General features: G+C 40.9%; 1 protein-coding gene across 1 annotated transcript; it reads left to right on the top strand.

The window, feature by feature from the left end:
• Positions 1 to 9,572: 9,572 nt before the first annotated feature.
• On the top strand, positions 9,573 to 12,402 carry LOC307044588 (uncharacterized protein; the record flags this gene model as incomplete). Its single annotated transcript, XM_079689899.1, has 8 exons — positions 9,573 to 9,579; positions 10,109 to 10,220; positions 10,648 to 10,745; positions 11,316 to 11,378; positions 11,480 to 11,539; positions 11,832 to 11,918; positions 12,126 to 12,194; positions 12,329 to 12,402. 8 exons carry the CDS (start codon positions 9,573 to 9,575, stop codon positions 12,400 to 12,402), a joined length of 570 nt encoding a protein of 189 aa, XP_079546025.1.
• Between the last annotated feature and the right edge of the window lie 7,163 nt (positions 12,403 to 19,565).

The raw sequence follows: 19,565 nt of genomic DNA, 5'->3' as shown, positions 1-19,565 counted from the left end.
TCTCTCAACAGGTTGCCCATCACTGTGGTGTTATCACAGGCGCCGTGGGAATTGTAGTCCTTTATAGTGCGTCGACTACAGACGTCACAATTAGGTGGCCTTTCTTATCAAATCAAAATACTGGCTCTAACAGACCGGCCCCTATTGTTATGGGCATCTTTAATAACAATAAACAAAAATTCAAAAAGAGCCAGACAAAGTCAGTCTTCATATTCTATTTGAGATAGACAGGGTGTCTTAATTGTCCATCTTCAGTTATTTCCTTATTCTAAGGCAGGCACCAGTAGGCATATTTTACTTATTGGTCTTTCCAGCGTGTTGGTTTTTGTCTTAAGAAGAACACTCCGAATCAGTCCTCCAGATCCAGGACGCGTCTCCATAACTCTTGCCATTAACCAGGATCCACGAGGTGCATTTGAATCCATGATTATTACGATGTCTCCAGGTATGAAGTTCCTATTAATGCGATTCCATTGCTGTCTTTCTTGCAAAAGTGGTAGATATTCTTTGATCCATCTGGTCCAAAACAAATTAGCTATGTACTGCACTTGTCGCCAGCGGCGCCTTGAGTATGTATCTTGCTGATGGAATAAGCCTGGTGGCAACGAAGGTTTGACCTTGAGCTAGAGATATGGTTTGGTGTGAGAGGTTCCAAGTCATTTGGATCATTTGACACTGTAGTTATTGGTCGGCTGTTGAAAATTCCTTGAACTTCACAGAGAACTGTTGAAAGGCTTTCGTCATCAAGTGTTTGTTGTTTTGTGATGGAGAGCAGAATTTTCTTTACAAGCCGGATTAGTCTTTCCCATACTCCGCCATGATGTGCTCCGTAAGGAGGATTGAAGGTCCATTTCACATCCTTTTGCTGGAGGGCTCGTTCTATTTTGCTCATATTCCACTCTTTTATAGATTCCTTCAGCTCTCTTTCAGTGGCAACGAAATGAGTCCCATTGTCTGACCTCATCTCCAATACTTGTCCTCTTCTGCTGATTAAACGTCTGCAGGCATTAATACATGAATCTGTATCTAACGAATGAGCTACTTCCAAGTGCACCGCTCTGGTTGTTAAACAGGTAAAGATAACTCCATATCGTTTCACAATGGTTCGTCCTCTTTTCACTTCCAGTGGGCCAAAGTAATCCACTCCAACATAATGTGAATGGTGGTAGGTCTGGTGTAATTCTGTCTTTTGGCAGATCTGACATTTTTTGTTCTCCTGCATTTCCATGCATGCATCTGCACACAGTACATTCAGATATTATTTTTCTGGCTAATGCATTGGCACATGGTATCCAGTATTTTTGTCTTAACCTGGATAACATATGATTCCTTCCACTGTGACCAACTTGTTGATGAATATCTCGAAGTATGGTTTTAGAGACATGGTGGTGTTTTCCAAGAATGGTTGGGTGCTTTGCTTCCTCAGGCATTGCCATTTTATTTAGCCTTCCTCCAACCTTTATCAGTTCATTCTCGTACACTGGATCCAATATATACAGTGTACTACTTCCTTTGATAGGTTTTCCCCTTTTCAAAGTTTCCACTTCCTCTGGAAAAGACTGTTTTTGGCAGAAACACAACACTGCTGCTTCAGCCTTATCCAAGTTATCCTTAGAGAGTGTGAGACCTCTCATAGAGTCTTTAAACACTCATCTCCTTCTCAATCAGCTTTATTCGATTTGGTTATTTTGCTTGAGTAGAAGTAACTTCCTTCCTCTTCTTACTTAAAAGCAGCAAGAGATCTTTTACTTGAAGGAACCATGCAACTGCTCTTTTCAGTTTCCTCCAATCAGAGTAGTGATGCACTAGCTTGCTTGTGGCATTTAGGTCAGTTGCAATGGTTGGGTTCACATTGAATTTTTCTTTCTTCACCTCTGGATCATCAGGATAGCTGTCATTGACCATTTTAAGTGCGTCCGGAAACTCAGGCCATTTGTCCTCAGGTTTTTTCAGAAACAATGGACCGTTTATCCAAGTCTCACATTTCAAGAACGATTCTGCTGCCAATCCCCAAGACGCATTATCTGCTGGTTTCAGTTTAGTGTTGATGTATTTCCACTGTGATGTTGCTGTTGCTTCTCTGATCAGACTTATTCTGTTGGCTACAAATATCTGAAACCTTAGCGTTTCATTCATGATGTATCTCAGGACAGATGTACTGTCAGTCCAGAAGACAGATTTGCATAATGGGATTTGCAGCTCGGTTCTGATCATCTTGTCCATGCGTACTGCCAGTACTGCTGCTGTGAGCTCCATGGCTTGGGACAGTGACCTTTTTCAGAGGCACGACACGTGACTTTCCTGACTAGAAGAATATGTGAACGTCTTCATCTTCATTTGTCATCTTAAGGTAGGTGATAACACCGAATCCAATCTCGCTTGCATCACTGAAATGGTGCAATTGTGCAGATTTAATTTGTCCATAATTATTTGGTTTGATACATCGATCAATCTTGAAGCTTTCTATCTGTTTTAATCCCATGAGCCATCTTTGCCACTGTTTCTTGAGAGCCTCCAGGATTTCTTCGTCCCACCCACAATTGAGTTTGCACAACTCTTGTAGGACATGCTTTGCAGTGAAGATATATGGTGGAAGAAATCCAAGTGGGTCATACACAGAGCAGACTATTGAAAGGATGCCTCTCCTTGTGGCTGGTTGAGATTTTAAGCAGACTTGAAACTTGAAAACACCTTCCTCCACATGCCACTGTATCCCTAGGGCTCTTTCTATTGGACTAATGCACTGCTTACAGAAGCTGCTTGGGTGCATTTATCAGAGCTGTCTATTTGTTCAATCCTTTTCTTGTAGATGTGCAATATTGTTGGATGTTTCATTGAACAAACTTCACATTTCATTCTTTTCTGACAGTCTTTGCTTAGATGTCCTTTCGTTAGACAGCCAAAGCATATTCCTTGTGCTTTTAAGCAGTCAATCTTTTCAATGTGAGATTTTTTGTTCATCTTACATGTTTTAGGGGTGTGTTCTCCTGCACAAAATACACAGCGCTTCTGGACAGTAATGCCTTTATGTTCTGATTTGATGTTTTGGAAAGGTTTTTGCTCTTCATTGACTCCTGGGGTTGTCACAGTAACGAAACTACTTCCCTTATAACCATGAGCAGGCTTATTCAGAGGCGCGGGAAGGTATTTTGAGTGGGGGTGCTGAGGTGCTGGACTCCAGTGAACACTATTACGGGCATTATAGAGCACGCACAAAAAAACTCCCCACACGCAAACACACAGTAAACCCGCGACTGTTACAATGAAGGCTCGATAATCAGCTCACGGCATATAGGCAGGGGTAAAGTGCTATTTTTTACGAGTGGGAAGCGGACCTCACCTCCTCTAGGGGGGTCCGGGGGGATGCTCCCCCGGGAAGATTTTTTTTTAATATTGAAGTTAAAAGCATCAATCTGGTGCACTTTGAGAGCAACATTAAGAGATCAATGGATACATCTCTCAACACCCAGATGAAACACAACTGTAAGCAGATGTTCTTTTTCTTTATGGATATTTTACAAATCACTCCCCTTTCAAACTGTATTCTTGTTTTACTGCCATATAGTATTTCATAACTGTTTTTCCTTTATTCTCTTATTTTTTTTATAACTATAATGATCATATGAAGAAGGTGTGCCGCGGAAATAATCTTTTGAATAATTTTTGACCAAACCGTTTGAGACCCACTGAGATAACTTAGACTAAAGTTAACTATCTAAACACTCAGAGAGTCCTTTAGCTCACCTGAGCCTCTCAGTCTGAGAGGAGAGCTCTCCTCCAGCTTGTTGTGGAACAAACAGCTCCGTATGTCCGTTAGTGCAGCTAGCTAACCAGATGCTAACAACACGGTCCCTGCTGCTGGCACCGGTCCCTCTCTCTCTCCCCCTCTCTCACACACAGTAAATGCGCTATTTCCGCACACACACAGAGCCTCGAGCTTGAATGACACAAGCACACTTTTATTTCCATGCAACTCTCTGATTGGTCTGGTGTCTTGCCTCTGTTGCATTCACTGAACACGGGAAATTACAGTCCTGCCGTCCTTTCTAGTGTCTTGATGAGGTTCACGTAAAGCACGGTTAATGTATTATATTATTGAGGCAGAATTGTCCGGGGCTACAGAAAAAACATTCGGGGCAGGCCAAAATATTATTTTACCAACAATGTGGAATTTATTGGCTACATATTACACAGATTATGCACAGCGGGAGCAGCAATAACCGTCAAATAATAATTCAGACAGGGGAGCTCCGCACCCCCTGCCTGCCGCTAGGGGGTGCTGCGGCGCCCTCAGCACCCCCCTTCCCGCGCCCATGGGCTTATTGCTGGGTGATTTGTACACTTTAATATCCCTTTTTGGCATGAAATCCTGTATGTCTCCAAACATGGGGTCTGATACAATGCGTGCATACTTTTCGATGAAGTCGACCAATATTGGAAACTTTGCTCTTGTCTTATTGTGTTCATAATATGCATATGCAGTTGTTCTCCACTTTTCCCTAAGTTTAAATGGGAGTTTCATGATCACATTTGATGTGCTATTCATTTCATCCAAAAACTCAACATCTTCCATTGTGTTGCAACAATCACGAAGAAAGATAGCATAAGAATGCAATGCCTTTCTATCTTCACTCTTGATGGCATTCCAATTCAACATTTTGTCCAAACAAGCTGCTGCTATTAAGAGTTGATGTCCATAGTTCTCTTGGAGCAGTCTTTTGGCTTCCAAAAAGTCCTTTTTAGAATCCATGTATTGGCAACTTGTTACCAAGTCTTTAGCCTGGCCTTCTGTATACTTCTCTAGAAAGAACAGCCTGTCTTTGTAATTGTCAGTTTTATCTTCTATTGTATGTTCGAACATTCTGATGAATGAAAGGTACTTTAATGGCTCTCCTTTAAAGATGGGTATTTCTCTGGATGGGAGTAATGTTAAGCGTTGCTCCTTCATTAGCATTTCAGTGATTTCGTTTTGTCACTGCATTACTTGAATAAAGTCATTGCTTTCTGTCCGAGAGCTTTGTCTGACTTGGATGGAGTGATGCTGCTGTGCTGATGCTGCTGTCCTTGTTGTGGGCCCTGGTTGTACTACTTGGACATGACCACTAGGGGCTGCATGACTTGAGTTCATTGAATTTGAATATATGAAACTCTTTTTATTATCCTTCTCCACAGCTTTTCCTTGGTTCTCTTCATCCTGGAAATCATCATTTTCATCCGGCTGACCCGTGTCATACTGCTCCTCCCCCACACAAGCGTCAGGATCAGAGTCATCATCCTCAGAAGCTTCCAATGTTTTAATTTTGGCTGTTGCAGCATCAATATCAGTTTGAAGCTCAAGCTTTTCCATTTCAGCTCTGATATTGGCTTTCATTGCTTCCAGGTCAGCTTCTTGTTTTTCAAGTGAGTGTTTCTGTGATAAGGCAGCAGCGCGTGATCTGAGCGCAGCTCTCTCTGCCTCTGCCTCTCTTTTTACTGATGAAGCATGTTGAAGATTTGTGAGAGACAGTGGCAAGTACTTCCGGCAACTGCCACAGAGGCCGCTACTCTGTGGTATCTGTGGCAAGTACTTCCGGCATATGCCACAGAAGCCACAACTTGCCGAGGCATCTGCCGCTGCTCAACGGGAGTTGCCACAAGATGCCAGAGTAAGAGAAGGTTTACGGTAGCTGCCACTCGCCTTCCGTGGCAAATGCTGCTATTTAAACCCGTATTTATCGTGTAAAATGTAGATGTTTTGGAATGACTTTATCAAACTGATCTGTACACAGGACTGATGATCTGTACATAGGACTGATGGTCCGATCTCTATTTTTTTTTAAATTATCATTTCTATTCGATTTTACTTGGAGAACGTGGTTTGTTAAAATAAATAAAGGTGCTATTTTTATGATAATACTCAAGATATATTATAAGCAAATAAAGACAATGTATTGACATTAAGATCTATCATTGTTGACCAGAGATGGGAAATATGCTAACTACTCAAGTACTGTACTTGTGATTTAGAAATAGCCTCCTTGTGCTTTTGTTGAGTATATAAATGGTATGTAACTTAGTGCTTCTACCCCACTACAATTCAGAGGTAAATTGTGTACTTTGACTCCCCTACATTTATTATAGGCTACCTTTAGTTACTTACTACAGATTCTGATTAATAATTACAAATATACCAGAAAGACCAAACATTGTGAAAATAGAAGATCTACAAGCTTGCATTGTGCGCTTGTAGATCAGCTATTTTCACAATATTTATCTGTGGAACCATGTTAGACTAAATGTAATGCCTCAACTCCTACAATTCCAAGTGCTTGTCTGGGTGAGGGATCCCCAGTTCAAATATCATTATGTTGGGGGGGTACCCAGTTCAAATATGATTCTTTTTGGGGGTTGAGGCCTGAAATGGCTGAGAACCACTGTATTACAGTACCAGCTGATGGATTGCAATAGGCCTTCTGATACTAAAAATGAATACGTTTGTGATGTAGGGCTGTTGTATTGGCTTACATTAAAGTAGTGGTTTTCAAAGATTTTGTGTCAAGGCACACATATTCATCATGTTAAATAGTATCTATAATGTGTGCACTCTTTATATTGTTTGCATAAACTAATGCCAAAAAACTAAGCCCTATTTCATACTTTCACAACATTTGAATAGTGAAAAACTTAAAACTTTAAAAGCTTTGATATTGTAAGATGCCTTTTTTTAAAGCTTGTAAATCAGCTAGTCTTTGTTTTGTTTGTTTTTTAGGATATAGAATGTGTTTTTTAGGATATAGAATGTGTCTCTAGTGGAAAATGAGTGCCGATATAGATAATAATTATTCATAAATAGTTTTATATATTGCATAATATGTGCTGCCTTGTCAAATACATGATACAAGCACACCTGGATTGTCTAACGGAACACTTTTTTGGGAACCATTGCATTAGACTGTGCAGGTTTCAAAGATGTTGTACACTCTCTAAATTCATGACAATCCCTGACACTTCTTCTTTTTTTTTTAACACTACAGAAGATGTATATATTGAATTTTGTTTATTACAACACTTATTTGCAGTGATATTGCAGCACATTAATTTGGACCTTTTTTTCTCTCCCATTTTCAGGATCACGTACCACTTTCCAGACGAGCAGAATTGGAGAAGGAAGACTCAGTCCATTACAGCCAAGTAAATAGGCACAATTTATGTACAGTGACTACAGCACCTCATCACTCTTAAGATAATGTCATCTTATTGGGCTAAAAGACGTAAAGTCAACAAATTAGTGACAAAGACAGAGCAGGATATCCTCATTGAATATATAATTTAACTGCTGCTGCTAATGCAAGTACAAACCTTCACTGTTTAGAGAGCACAACTCCTGTCACAACCTCTTCTGAGTGCCTGCTACTGTAGATGCTTTACCAACTACATCAGACTTGCCAATACACCGACCACTAATTATCAGTGATCAGAGTGAAAATATCAACTCCAAAACCTCAAAGGCTTCACCAGATTTTCATTTTGAAAGTATAGATGGGGCTGACAAAATTGAATCTGAAAATGATTCTGACAGTGGTGAGCATAATGAATATTTACTCATGATTAGTTTCAAATATTGGGCAACATCTTATTCAGTCTCTCTGGTTGCACTATCCTCTTTGCTGTCTATCTTGAAGATATTTCACCCCACCCTTCCCAAAGATGGAAGAACATTGCTTGGAACGCAAAAACATGTGCCTACCACTAAAATTGAAGGGGGAGGGTACTATCACTTTGGTATAGTAAAAGGGGTACTTTCACATTTGGCATGTTTGAGTTTACCAGCAACTCTGACTACACTTATTTTACAGTTTAATATAGATTGTTTACCTTTATTCAAAAGTTCTAAACTTCAGTTTTGGCCCATACTTGGATGTCTCAAATGTGATTACACCAAGTCCCCATTTGTTGTTGGTATTTGTTGTGGTCTAAGTAAGCCAAAGAGTGTTTCTGAGTACCTAGAGCAGTTTGTCAAAGATCTTCAGAATGTACTGTTTAATGGCATTATTTATAATGACAAGCTTTTTTAAAGTAGAGGTTTCTTCCTTTATTTGTGATGCCCCGGCTAGAGCGTATATTAAGCAGACCAAGGCATTTAATGGCTATTCAGGTTGTGAGAAGTGTTTTCAGGAGCGTGTATGGAGGAAGAAAATTACATATCCTGAAACAAAAGTGAGACTCAGGACAGACTCGAGTTTCTCTGACATGGTTGATGAGGAACATCACATTGGCAAGAGCCCTTTATCTGGGTTAGTTCAGATGGTTTCTATGTTCCCAACTGATTACATGCATCTGTGTTGTCTTGGAGTAACAAGGAAACTGCTTAATATGTGGTTAAAAGGGGAATAATTTGGCAACAAGGGTTCCTTCCAAAACTGTAGGAACCATTTCAGGTAAACTGATAATGCTACGTTCCTACATGCCTTGTGAATTTAACCGTAAACCAAGGGGACTGTCAGATATAGATCGCTGGAAAGCTACCGAGTCGCGATCCTTCATGTTGTATTGGGGTCCTGTTATTTTGAAGGATTCCCTCCCCAGTGAGCTGTACGACAACTTCATGTTGTTTTCTGTTGGCATGTACTTGTTTCTGTCCCCTGGTATTTCTAAGGAAATGTTAGCCTTTGCGCACAAGTTGATGGTTTCTTTTGTTGAACACTTTGGGGAGTTGTATGGAAAAGATGAGATTGTGTACAATGTACACCAGCTTATTCTTTTGGCTGAGGAATACAGGACGTTTGGCATAATATCTCAGGATTATATCTATCTTGGACAAATCAAGCATCTTCTAAGAAAGCCACATCAGCCTCTACAACAGGTAGTCAAAAGGTTGTCTGAAATTCCACATCTTTGTTGGAGCACTATGTCCCACCAATGATCCAATATTGCATAACATCCACACTGATGGCCCTGTGCCCCCACAGTTCATTTATTCACAACAGTACAGGAAGGTCTCCCCTCATATGTTCACTTTGTCCACAAAGAAGGGAGACAATTGTATTAGTAGAGAATATTGTTAAATAAGAGGAAGATGTATATATCATTTTCAGAAAGTACAGACACAAACAGCCGTATACATGTATCTCTGTGAGTCATCATACATTGGTACATACAAGATCAGTGGGTTGCAAGAGATTATAGGGATAGGTAAACTTTGTTATATCAAGCGCAAATGTCTTCTCTATCCAGATGGAGATGGTGCCATTGCAATACCGCTGCTTCATTATGCAAAATAACCACCATACTGCCCTACTAAGCCAAAGCGCAGTAACTACATTTTTGAATACATTGACTCAAAGTTCAGATCAGCATTCATGATTTTGGGAGATAAACAATTACCTTAATCATGAACAGATGCTCAATTAGTGCAATATCACATATATACCGTTAACCCATTTGGCTGGCCAATTGAAACATTTAAGCTTTTTAATCAGTATAATTATTTGTGTAGATACTGCACTTTGGTCTTGTAGGACAGTATGGGCGAAGGCTTGTAAGGAGAGATCATTATGATCAATTCTTCTCATTTCAGCCCTAGCCCTTTCAAGATGGATGGTGAGGTTGTGCTGTGGTCAGTTGTACAGTTCCCAAATGGTGGGACAGCAGTAGTTTTAGAGAGCTGGTTCAAAGATGAAGAAAATACCTTGTTATGGCCCCCTAAAAACATAAAGCTCACAAAGGCCCTTCGAGGTGGAATGAAACCAGATGATAAATGGATCCCCTATAAGGATGTACGCCTCCTTATTACCTGTGGTGAGTAATCTGTGCAACACATGTATACATCTAGGAAGCTCACATTTACGCCTCCTTATTACCTGTGGTGAGTAATCGGTGCAACACATACAGTATGTATACATCTAGCAAGCTCACAATGTGACACATTACGAGCTTGTAGATCAGCTATTTTTGCAGAATGTTTGCTTATTTTCAAGTATGTTCACCTACATGACCAGAATAGGGATGCCACGGTTACTTTACAGTACAATTACATTTGTAACTAACTAAACCAAGTAGTATATATGTTTTGCTTCAACACTGACTGGAGTCACATTAATAATTGTCATTTTCCCTGTACTCTTTCCAGAGACCTTTGATGAAGCTAAGCGACGAGAGACCAAGTACACCTCAACAATGTGTCCAACCTCCGAAATAGAATATGAGGATGAAGGAGAACTTCGGCAGAAAAGGAGATCCAGGTATAGTGATTACTCTTTTCTTTTCTCTCTCCCTCAGCGTGGCCCTGACAGGGCCTGCTGACTAGGGTTAGTCTGTACCTCTCCTTATTTCTATCACCATGCGATCACATCAATCACAGCTCAGCTTATGCTACCACATGGATTCAGCAAACCACACAGCTCAGCTGACATTGCCTCATAATAACGGCTTGCCTCATGCTACACCAATCAGAGATCAGTTCACACTAGGGTGTTGGAGCAGCATTGGTGATGTGTATATATTGTTCAAGGTATGGTATAGTGGTACACTTATACAAGTAATGCTAAAGGTATAACACAAAAAGGCCTGATGGCTTGTTTCCATTCTGGTCCAGATGTATATGTATTCAGACTGTAGACTTGTTTAATTAACATAGTATGACTACATTCTGTATATTGTATTATTTAGGCCAAATCCCCAGTATGAGCACTCAGACTCTGATGACCAATCGAGTGGCGATGTTAAAAGAAGACGGTTTGCCAAACCACCTGAAGTGGGTTTCCCAGGTATTGAGACAATGCAATGCATTTTTTTTATATAGGCCCTCTTGGAACTCTGGACAATATAGCCCTGTGATCACTGTGACACAGTTAAAAACAAATTACACCTGTCTGACATTGTACCAACAAAAAACTGACCATTTTGATTACAACACTGGGCTTGTGCATTGGTTGCAGTTAGCCTATATAGTTTTAGCCCAAAATAAATACATTGTGAATAATATTATGCCAACTAAATTATGTTGTAGGAGAGACACCAAAATCCAGCAAGACTCGAGCTGTGCGGTCCCCAGACCAGGAAATGAATGGTATGTTGCTATCAATGCTAAAACATCAACTGGATAACTGTTTAAACACAATTTGCAGTAGCCTATCTTCAATTCTCACACTGGCTAGTTTATCTTTTTAGATTAATTGAATGGCAGCTTCGGCTATTTACACAATTTGCTGTCTTCTGATCCAAATAACAGTAAGTGAACCCATATCATCATGTGTGTTTGTTCTTGTGAGGAGCGAGCTGGCATCATGCATGCAACAGAAGACGTATATCTAAATTAAAATGTGTATGCATTTCAGATATAACACCAATATCAACTCCAGCTTACTACAAAACTCCACCCTCACAACTTGCAAGGAATGGTATGTCACAATAATAAATATGTGTAATAGTACACGATGCTTTTACATGGAGCACTCTGTATACAATTTGTCACAACTTGTTTTCCATTGCCCCTTTGTAGATCTGGTTACTGGCACCTATGGCAACTACCTGCAATCTCCACCTGAGCAAGTTCATGATGGTGAGTTATCAAACAGTCAGCAGTCACATAACATATTCTGGCATGTTTAAACATTCTGGCATGTTTAAACATCTGTGTTGTGTCATGTGTGTTTTGTCACATTATCTTTATAACGTTTTTGATGAAAGTGAAAATTGGGACAGTGCATTTGACTTTCATCCCTTTATTTTATCCCTGGGTCAGCAATGCATTACATCTAGGGATCAGCTGAAAGGAAATCAAACATTTCCTTACATGGGAGGTTACAATAGTGTCATATGCTAATAACTTTATTTCCTACTGTGTGTTTCAGCTAGGATGTCAGGATTTTGGGCTGCCCATAACCACCAGCTCCAGGCCCCACAGCTACAGGCCCCACAGCGAGCAAGTACAAGTACTGGTATGATGCCCTACTCTTTCACTACACTAACGTTTTGAGAGACGGGGACACAGAACTCAATGAATACTATTTGACATATGTATGACTTACAATTCAGATTTTGTGTTCAGACATCCTGTGGTAGTTGACAACAATATGCTGGAACATCAGGTTATGTTGCTACTCCCAAAGTATAGTGAAATATAACTAATGATTTTGTTTCTACAGGGATATCGGGAATGGGATACGGCTCGGTGCAGTACACCCCCCTTGGACCCCCACAACGTGCACAAAATGGTATGCCATTGTATTCCTCACTAATGAACCCCATTTACTACTAAAATGTAAAGTAATATCTTTGTAGACAAATCAAATCACACTAGTCGTGTTTTTTGTGTAAATGTTACAGCATTTGTTTTTCCCTCCTCTAGACGTCTTTAGAGGAAACTGCCACCAGTTTGATCCCATGCAGTCAGTGCCTGATCATGATTGCAATGGTAAGTGAACAAGACGATCATCTAACATTTGTAGACATTTTCTGGTGTGTGTGTGTGTGTGTGTGTGTGTGTGTGTGTGTGTGTGTGTGTGTGTGTGTGTGTGTGTGTGTGTGTGTGTGTGTGTGTGTGTGTGTGTGTGTGTGTGTGTGTGTGTGTGTGTGTGTGTGTGTGTGTGTGTGTGTGTGTGTGTGTGTGTGTGTGTGTGTGTGTGTGTGTGTGAGAAAAGGTGAAATCTCTATATTCTGATGATGATCATTGCTCTCTTCTTTGTTCATCTGCCCTCTTTGATTGAATTGATTTTAGTCTCATGAATGTTTGCGTTTTACAGATGGAACCACACAGATGCACGGCGATGACACCAGGCTGCTTTTGAAAGGCAAGTCTAGATTAGTATTAGACTTAGTGTAATTCCTCATGAGTCATTTGCAGGTTATTTTCAATTCTCACTTTACAATTATATTTTTCTCAAGACATTGCCATCCAGAAGATGACTTCAATGCTCCCCGAAGTACTTGTGGTGGTAAAGGACCTGTCCAGAGATGTGCAGTTCATCAAGAATGAGTTGGCAGAGGGCAACATGACCCCGGCTGGTAGTCAGGGACCAGGGTCAGCCACAACCCATATGTTCCCCATCCAGCTGCCAATCGCCAATGAAAACGACTTCAATGAGGCTGAATCATTGCTGAAGAATGAATCAGTCCATCAAAAGATGGTAATTTGACAGACTGAACTGCATTCATTTATGAAATGTGGATAATATCAGTGCGGTCAAAATGTGCTTAGTTATTGCCCTTTAGCTACTCAACCACAAATCATTCTAGTCTTAGCTACTCAACCACATATAATTGTAGTCTACAAGTTCAAAACCTGTCATGGTGCATGTATGAGCAATATCTGCTATTTATGGAAAAGTTTTGAAATTGTTCAAATATATTTTTTACATTTATATTGACATGACTAAAATTGGGACACTAGGGTTAAAGTGGTTAAACATAACGATTGGCATGAACTTGACTGAATACCATGGGCTGGAATATCAGTGTATCAAGTGTATAAAAAACAAAGTTGGTCTCTGTGTATGAAATAAGAGTGCTGTTGTGCTGTTTCTAACATATGTCCCACAGAACGTAGCTCAATACAACAGTTAAAGCAGTGGCCTATTTGTTTCTCTCGTCTGATTTAGATTGCTCGCCTGGCTCTGGTAGGAGGCACCAATTCAGAGAACCTGATCAGACGGATGCTGGCAACTGCTCTGACTAACGCCTCGGCCTGTCGGTACAACTGGGCTGGAAAGAAAGACAAGCGTTGCAGCAGCAAGAAGCCATTCAAGGAAATGGCAATACAAGACTGCATGTTTGGTGAGTTTCCTCCCCTGCAAACTACTTATTAGCTTAAGTTTAGGGAGTGAGGTGTGACTGATGGTGATTCAGAACGTAATTATGCTCTTTGTGAGCCATATAGTACCGACTACCGAGTTTGAATCCAAGTCCTATAATGTATTTTATGTCTCTTCTCTGCCCTTGTTTCATGTCTCTCTGTAGTCCCCTGTCGAAGAATAAAGCATGAACTTAATCTAACAAAAAAGGTTAGGTTGGAATCAGGTGATGGTGAAGCTATAAGAAATAAACCAAAAAAAATACAACCTAATTGGTGAGCTTTAGAGGTGCTCGGATGCAAATGTTATTACCTGGATAGAGCCAAGCTAGCCGTTTGCTCCTCTTTCTAGTCCAGTCTTTTAGCAAACTGGCTGCTGACTGTAGCTTGTGTTACTGTACAGAGTGAGAGTGATTTTCTTATTATCAGAAGTTGTATGGGATACACACACTCTCTCTCTCTTCCTCACGCTTATTTGTGTAATCTTGTCTTTCAGCTGCTGCTCGGCAGTTCGACCACAAGCTGACCCACAATGGCTTCAGTGAAACTGTGAAGAAGTGGCTTCGTTATGCTCCAGAGCGCGAGGGAGGCATCCCAAGGAACACAAGTGAAACGAACACAAGTGAAACAAACGCAAGTCCAACTTAGGGTACCCCACCACACTCTAATGTGTTTTCCTTGTGCATACAGTACAAAGATTACCGCCTCATAGACAATACTGTTCTTTCATGGACAATAGACTGTTGTTCTTACAGTCAAAAATAAGTCAAATGTTTACAGCTTCGCCTTCATGGAAGACTTGAAGCTTCAGGCTGTTCTTGTTTGGAGTTGCACCAATGGTTCTTAAACACCCTCTTTTTTTTACGGGGGTATCTTGTGTCACTGTATATTTGCACATACGATGTGTCCTCTGCATTTATTCCACAGCGTTTGGGGAGCAATAACGGGTTAAGAGTCTTGCTCAGGGACGCATTGCTGCCTGTTTTCTAAAATAAATTTGAATATTAAAATCATGTTTTCTGTCATTTTTAGTTTGATTTCATACATTTTGAGAAATATAGTAATTCAAGGTAATTTTGAACAAGCTAATAATATCGTCTGCCAACAATACATGGTGTAGTGTGTGTTTACAAGTTTGGACCACTTCATTCAGTACAGTATTGATGTTGCACTTGTTAATGGTCTGTTAAGATGTAGACCTGTACGCAGAAAACTCATTGGTGAAAAACATTCACTTTTTTAATGTGTTACAGTATGCTTAGAAAAGTTGAATATTTTAATGTAAGTTTTACATTTAGATTCCCATTTAGATGATGGTTGAATCAATATTGATTCCTAACACTGATTCAATATAAAATCAACTAAAATGTATATGTAGCTTCCCATTTGGATGATGGTTGAATCAATATTGATTCCTAACACTGATTCAATATAAAATCAACTACAATTTACATGTAGCTTCCCATTTGGATGATGGTTGAATCAATGTTGATTCCTAACATTGATTCAATGTAAAATCAACCAAAAATGTGCATGTAGATTCCTATTTAGATGATGGTTGAATCAACATTGATAGTGTCAGTTATGGTTGAAAGTCCAATGTTTATTCAACATTAAAACCATTTGCGCTTCCTGTTTAATTTCAATGTCCGGGTTTCAACATGGATTCAATATTTCTGCCTAACCATATTTCAACATTGATTCACTCATATTTTGCTATCTGGGCAATGATAGATCTTAATGTCAATACATTGTCTTTATTTACTTATAATATATCTTGAGTATTATCATAAAAATAGCACGTTTATTTATTTTAACAAAACACGTTCTCCAAGTAAATCGAATAGAAATTATAATGTTTTAAAAAATAGAGATCGGACCATCAGTCCTGTGTACAGATCATCAACCCTGTGTACAGATCAGTTCGATAAATTCATGCCAAAACAGCGACATTTTACACGATAAATACGGGTTTAAATAGCAGCATTGCCACGGAAGGCGAGTGGTAGCTACCATAAACCTTCTCTTACTCTGGCATCTTGTGGCAACTCCTGTTGAGCAGCGCCAGATGCCTCGGCAAGTTGTGGCATCTGTGGCATATGCCGGAAGTACTTGCCACAGATACCACAGAGTAGCGGCCTCTGTGGCAGATGCCGGAAGTACTTGCCACTGCCTGCATATGCCACGAAATGAGCCAGGCCCTACTGAGATTTGTTGCTGCCACTAGAACTTTTACCTTTCTTGCTTATCATGCCCACTGATATTGCTTTATGTGGACTTGACATAAGTGCAGCATATGAGCCATGGTCAGAAGGAGGCACATGCTCAAAGGAGGCAGCTCTAGCTAACCATTTCTTCATCACATCTTGAAACTCATTGAAATATGCAATTTTTGGGAGATACCAGTCAACATGATCACTTTCTTGTTCTTGCTCCGACTTCATTTCTTGCACTGAGTAATGTGAGTTTGAAAACTCTTTGGAGAGTATTTGAAAAACCCCACGACAACCTTGCATCTCAATGATATTCCCATAATCAATCATGAGTGAATCAATCAAAAAAAAATTCCTTGAGACTTGACCCAATTTCGTTCTCCTTTTTTTAATTAACTGCGCCAGCTTATCTTCCAAAGCCTTTTCTGTAGGTCTTATTGTTCTTTTAGGTCTGACGTCAGCATTTTCCACAGGCACTGCACGTTCATTGACGTTTGGGTCCATAGGAGTTTCATTCGTTTCCAAATGTTCCTTTTCAGCCATTGTTATGCTCTATTGTCATTAAACATCCACTTGTAAACAGCTGTCCTTATTTTAATGTTGCGCTTTGTTAGTGTGCGGCTTGGATCCGCGGCAGTAAGCCAGATAGACAAAAGTATTAAAGCGCTTTTCAAGATGCTCTCCTTGAGTTACGTTCCACACTTTATTCATAAACGAATTTATTCCACTTCCAGCATTAGACTATACTGTATTGCAACATCCACAACATGCGGCACAAGCCTTTTTCCACAGAAATCCACGTTGTCACAATCCAGAAAGTCAATGCGGTCCTTCCTTGTTCGCTATGAAGTCCGTGATTTGTAAACTCACGATTCACATACGCTCGTATCCATTCATTTCCAAGAGTATTTCATTCATTATAATAATATGGTGGCAACGATTTAATTCCACACGGATTTGTCCGTCACGAGAGTTTTTAACAATGTCTTGGCTTCCTTCCTTGTTTTTCCATCAAGCCACTAGACGCCTTAAACCAGGGGCGGACTGGGACTACAAATCAGCCCGGGACTCTTGACTGGCCCACTTCGGTACCGCCGGAGGGGTGGGGTGGGGGGGGGGGGGTGACTTACCGCAGAGGTAGACATTAAGGGTAAAATGCCACTGGCCCTCTGGAACAACACATTGAATCATCAGTTCTTCCTCATTTTCCTCAATTGTTCATATTTGGTTTATTAAAATAATGATATTGTGGTCATTGTTAAAAAATGTCTGCTATTATTATGAGTATTATTATTTGTATAAAGCGCTTTCTGCCTTCCTGTCATTAGGAGTTAGAAATGTAATGGCTATGTAATTGATTAGATTAGAACCGTCATTATCCTAAACTGCTGGGACATTTCCATAAAGCCAATACCTTTATGTTGTCTACTCTTCACTTACTTGTCAGCATAGGTCGGCATTGATGTACAGAGCCGACAGAAGACCTTGTTTATATTGGCATCATATTGAGAGGTGCATTGACGCGTCCTAAAACCAGAAAGTAAGCTGCTGGTTCCCTCGACAAAAAGCAATGGGATTTCTCCACAGGGTTTTGGAAAATAGCTGGAAATAAGGTCTGTGGAAAACAAACCTCGTTTTGTTCAGCCGGATAATCTCCACATGTCTACCCTACTTTTATAATTTTCGAATCATAAATCTAATCGATAGATTATTAAAGGGTTTTAGGACGCGTCACTGCACCAGTAGAAGCCAACGCCATCGATCAAGCTGGACGAAACTTTCTCTCCCTCTTCTTCTCATGCTCCCTGTCACTCTCCTTTAACTCCTCCGGTTACTTTCTTTTATTTGATGATTGTTTTTTGCCCGGCGCTTGGCCGGTTACCGCTGGTATTAAAAACATTTTGGCGAATGGTTAGGTGGCGCAATAGTCTGTAGTGAAGGAGCGCGCTCAGGGGAGCCTGCTCGCGCTGCGCTCCGCAGCAAACAGCTGTTTGCTTTTCACCCAACAACGACAACCGACTCACAAAACGCTTTGTTTTAGCGTTGATAAACGAAACAATTTAACTAAATTGCTAGTCAAAATACCAATACCACAGGACAATTTTTTTAAAGTAATATTTTTAGTGGCCCGAGCGGGCAAATTACGTTATGCTGGCCCGGGGGCGTCTATCGTTATTCCAACCCAGTTTAGATTTAACCACTCCCACTTCCGCATTACACAAGGACGTAGCTTTAGCGTCATAGATTTCATCTTCGGCAGTTATAGCGGTCGCGGTGTAAAGCAGGATATTGAATAGTTGTTTTTTGTCTTTCCAAATGATTTGTTGACTGAAAGTAAACGATCCAGAGTCCTGAGATTGTATTACTGGTGTTTTATCATCTCAGCTGGTGTAAGTGCAGAATATTGAATATAACCTTGACTATTACTGTCACGATTCTCATGTTATGTCACGTTTATAGTTTTGTAGGTTTGGGTGTTTTTGCTGTTTTCCATGTCATGTTTCCCTTTGGGTTATTGTCTGGTCCTTTTCCCTGTGTTTTCCTCTTGTCATTAGTTTCCCTGGTGTGTCTAATTGTCTGATTATGTTCACCTGGGCCCCAGTGTTTTCTCCTCCCTCCTCACCTGTGTCTTGTTGTGTGATTGAGTCTGGTGTGTATTTAAGTTCTGGGTTGTCTGTCTGTCTTGGTCGGTTCGTCTTGTTCCCTGACTAGTTCTGCGGTGAGTGTTCGGTTTGTCATTGTATAGAAATATCATAGCCTTGAAATAAAGGAAGTTTCAGTTTAAATCTGCATTTGGGTCCTGCTTGTTTCACAAACCGTGACAGTACGAACCGACCAAAAAATGGGCCCAGCAGATCCGTTCGAGTCGGAATTATTAAATGTTTCCTTTTTTTTGGCTAACTGCTCGGATAGATGGAAGAGAGCACCCGGAGTTCAGCAGCGCGAGGCTGTATTGTCGGAGGCGCGCCAGATGGCTAGGGAGAAACCAGGTATGGTGAAGTTCTTACCTGGCTGGATTTCAAAGATCCTCCCTGTGTGTGATTCCCGGCCTGCTAGCCCCAGGCATGCTAGCTCCCGGCCTCCCAATTCCCAACCTGGCACCATACGCCTCGGTGGTTTCCGTCTGCAGTCAGCCCGTGCTTCTGCCCCAGTTCCTGCTCCTGTCCAGGAGTCATATTCTGGAACTCGTCTGGCTTATGGAGGTCCACGGAGTATTCAGGCGGCTGCTAAGAGGAGGAGTCGCAAGGCCAAGCAGGCAGCTCAAGCCCCAAGAGCCATGTTTCCGGCTCCAGAACCGGACCTTACAGCCATGTTTCCGGCTCCAGAACCGGACCTTACAGCCATGTTTCCGGCCCCAGAGCCGGACCTTACAGCCATGTTTCCGGCTCCAGAACCGGACCTTAGAGCCATGTTTCCGGCTCCAGAACCGGACCTTACAGCCATGTTTCTGGCTCCAGTGCCGGCCCACACAGCTATGTTTCCAGCTCCAGAACCGAACCTTACAGCAATGTTTCCGGCTTCAGAACCGGACCTTACAGCCATGGCCCCGGCTTCAGTGCCGGCTCCAGTAACCATGGTCCCGA

This window comes from Notothenia rossii (assembly GCF_949606895.1).
Source record: "Notothenia rossii genome assembly, chromosome: 6".
NCBI lineage: Eukaryota > Metazoa > Chordata > Actinopteri > Perciformes > Nototheniidae > Notothenia > Notothenia rossii.
Note: the sequence above shows the minus strand (reverse complement) of the source record. Positions and strands in the feature narration are given on the sequence as shown.